General features: G+C 51.8%; 1 protein-coding gene across 1 annotated transcript; it reads left to right on the top strand.

Moving 5' to 3' along the window:
• Positions 1-452: 452 nt before the first annotated feature.
• Positions 453-1129, top strand: LOC104915947 (tetratricopeptide repeat protein 36-like; the record flags this gene model as incomplete). Its single annotated transcript, XM_010726913.3, has 2 exons — positions 453-762; positions 915-1129. Coding segments are annotated over exons 1-2 (321 nt in total), but the record flags the coding sequence as incomplete, so codon positions are not given.
• Positions 1130-1132: the final 3 nt, after the last annotated feature.

The raw sequence follows: 1132 nt of genomic DNA, 5'->3' as shown, positions 1-1132 counted from the left end.
AAAAAATCCGCCAAGTTATGTTCTAGGATTACATTTCTTGACAACTTATCATGTATAACAAACCTTTATTTTATTTTTTTGTGTTCTTCCGAGCTTCTGGTTTTCTTTTGGTTAAAAAAAAAAAACAACGTGTCTAAAGTACATCAGTGTTAACTCCCTGGCACAGGGAAGAAGGAAATACTTTAATAGTTAAATTAAAAAAAAAATAAAAAAATAAATTGCTGAAAGCTCTGCAAAAGACTGAATGTAAAAAAATAAAAAGTGTACATAGTTGTAAAAAAAAAGAAAAAAAGGAAAAAAACAAACGAAAAAAACAACAACAAAAAAAGGAGTTTTTAAACATGTTTATTTTCTATGCACTTTTTTTTATTTAAGTGATAGTTTAATTAATAAACATGTCAAGTTTATTGCTGCAGAGGGCTGCTGGTGGTTTGTTCTGAGGCCGGAGCCGCGCCGGGTGTCGGTGATGGAATTTCCCATCCCACAGGGGGCCGATGGTTGCAGGGATCCCTTCTCACAGAGCCCCGCAGGGCCGTGCTGGGGGAGATGTGGGACTCGGCCGTGTTGGTGGGCGGAGGAGCTGCAGCTGGGCTGGGATAGGAGGCGATGGGTGAACGTTAACAGCCCGCCCGGTGCCCTCCTGCCCTCACTGCGCCATGGCCACCGCCAACGACAGAGCCGTGCTGCAGACCATCTTCAACCCCAGCACTCCCTTTGGTGACATCCCCGGGCTGGATGAGGATGAGGACGTTCAGCAGGAAGGTGAGGCAGACGCGGCTTCGGATTCCCGCTGGATCCTTCCCTTCGGGGGGTGGAAGGGGCTCCGCCTGCACTGAGCGCCCAGGGCTCCTTCTGCTTCCCCGGGGCTGGGTGTCAGCGGGTGTTGGGACGAGGGACGTTTCCGCCGTACACAGAGGAGGAGGCCTTCGCTCCGGAGCTGCTGGAGCAGGTGAGGGACCTGGAGCTGCAGGGCGTTTCTGCTGCCGAATCCGGAGATGTGAGCGCAGCCCTGGAGCGGTTCAGCGAGGCCATCCGCCTGCTGCCCGAGCGCGCCTCGGCCTACAACAACCGGGCACAGGCACTGCGCCTCAAGGGCGACGTGGCAGGTAAGGAAAGTGGGACCCGGGGAGCG

The sequence above is a fragment of the Meleagris gallopavo genome, unplaced genomic scaffold (assembly GCF_000146605.3).
Source record: "Meleagris gallopavo isolate NT-WF06-2002-E0010 breed Aviagen turkey brand Nicholas breeding stock unplaced genomic scaffold, Turkey_5.1 ChrUn_random_7180001860609, whole genome shotgun sequence".
Lineage (NCBI taxonomy): Eukaryota > Metazoa > Chordata > Aves > Galliformes > Phasianidae > Meleagris > Meleagris gallopavo.
The sequence above is the reverse complement of the archived record's forward strand: the minus strand, read 5'-3'. Positions and strand labels throughout refer to the sequence as shown.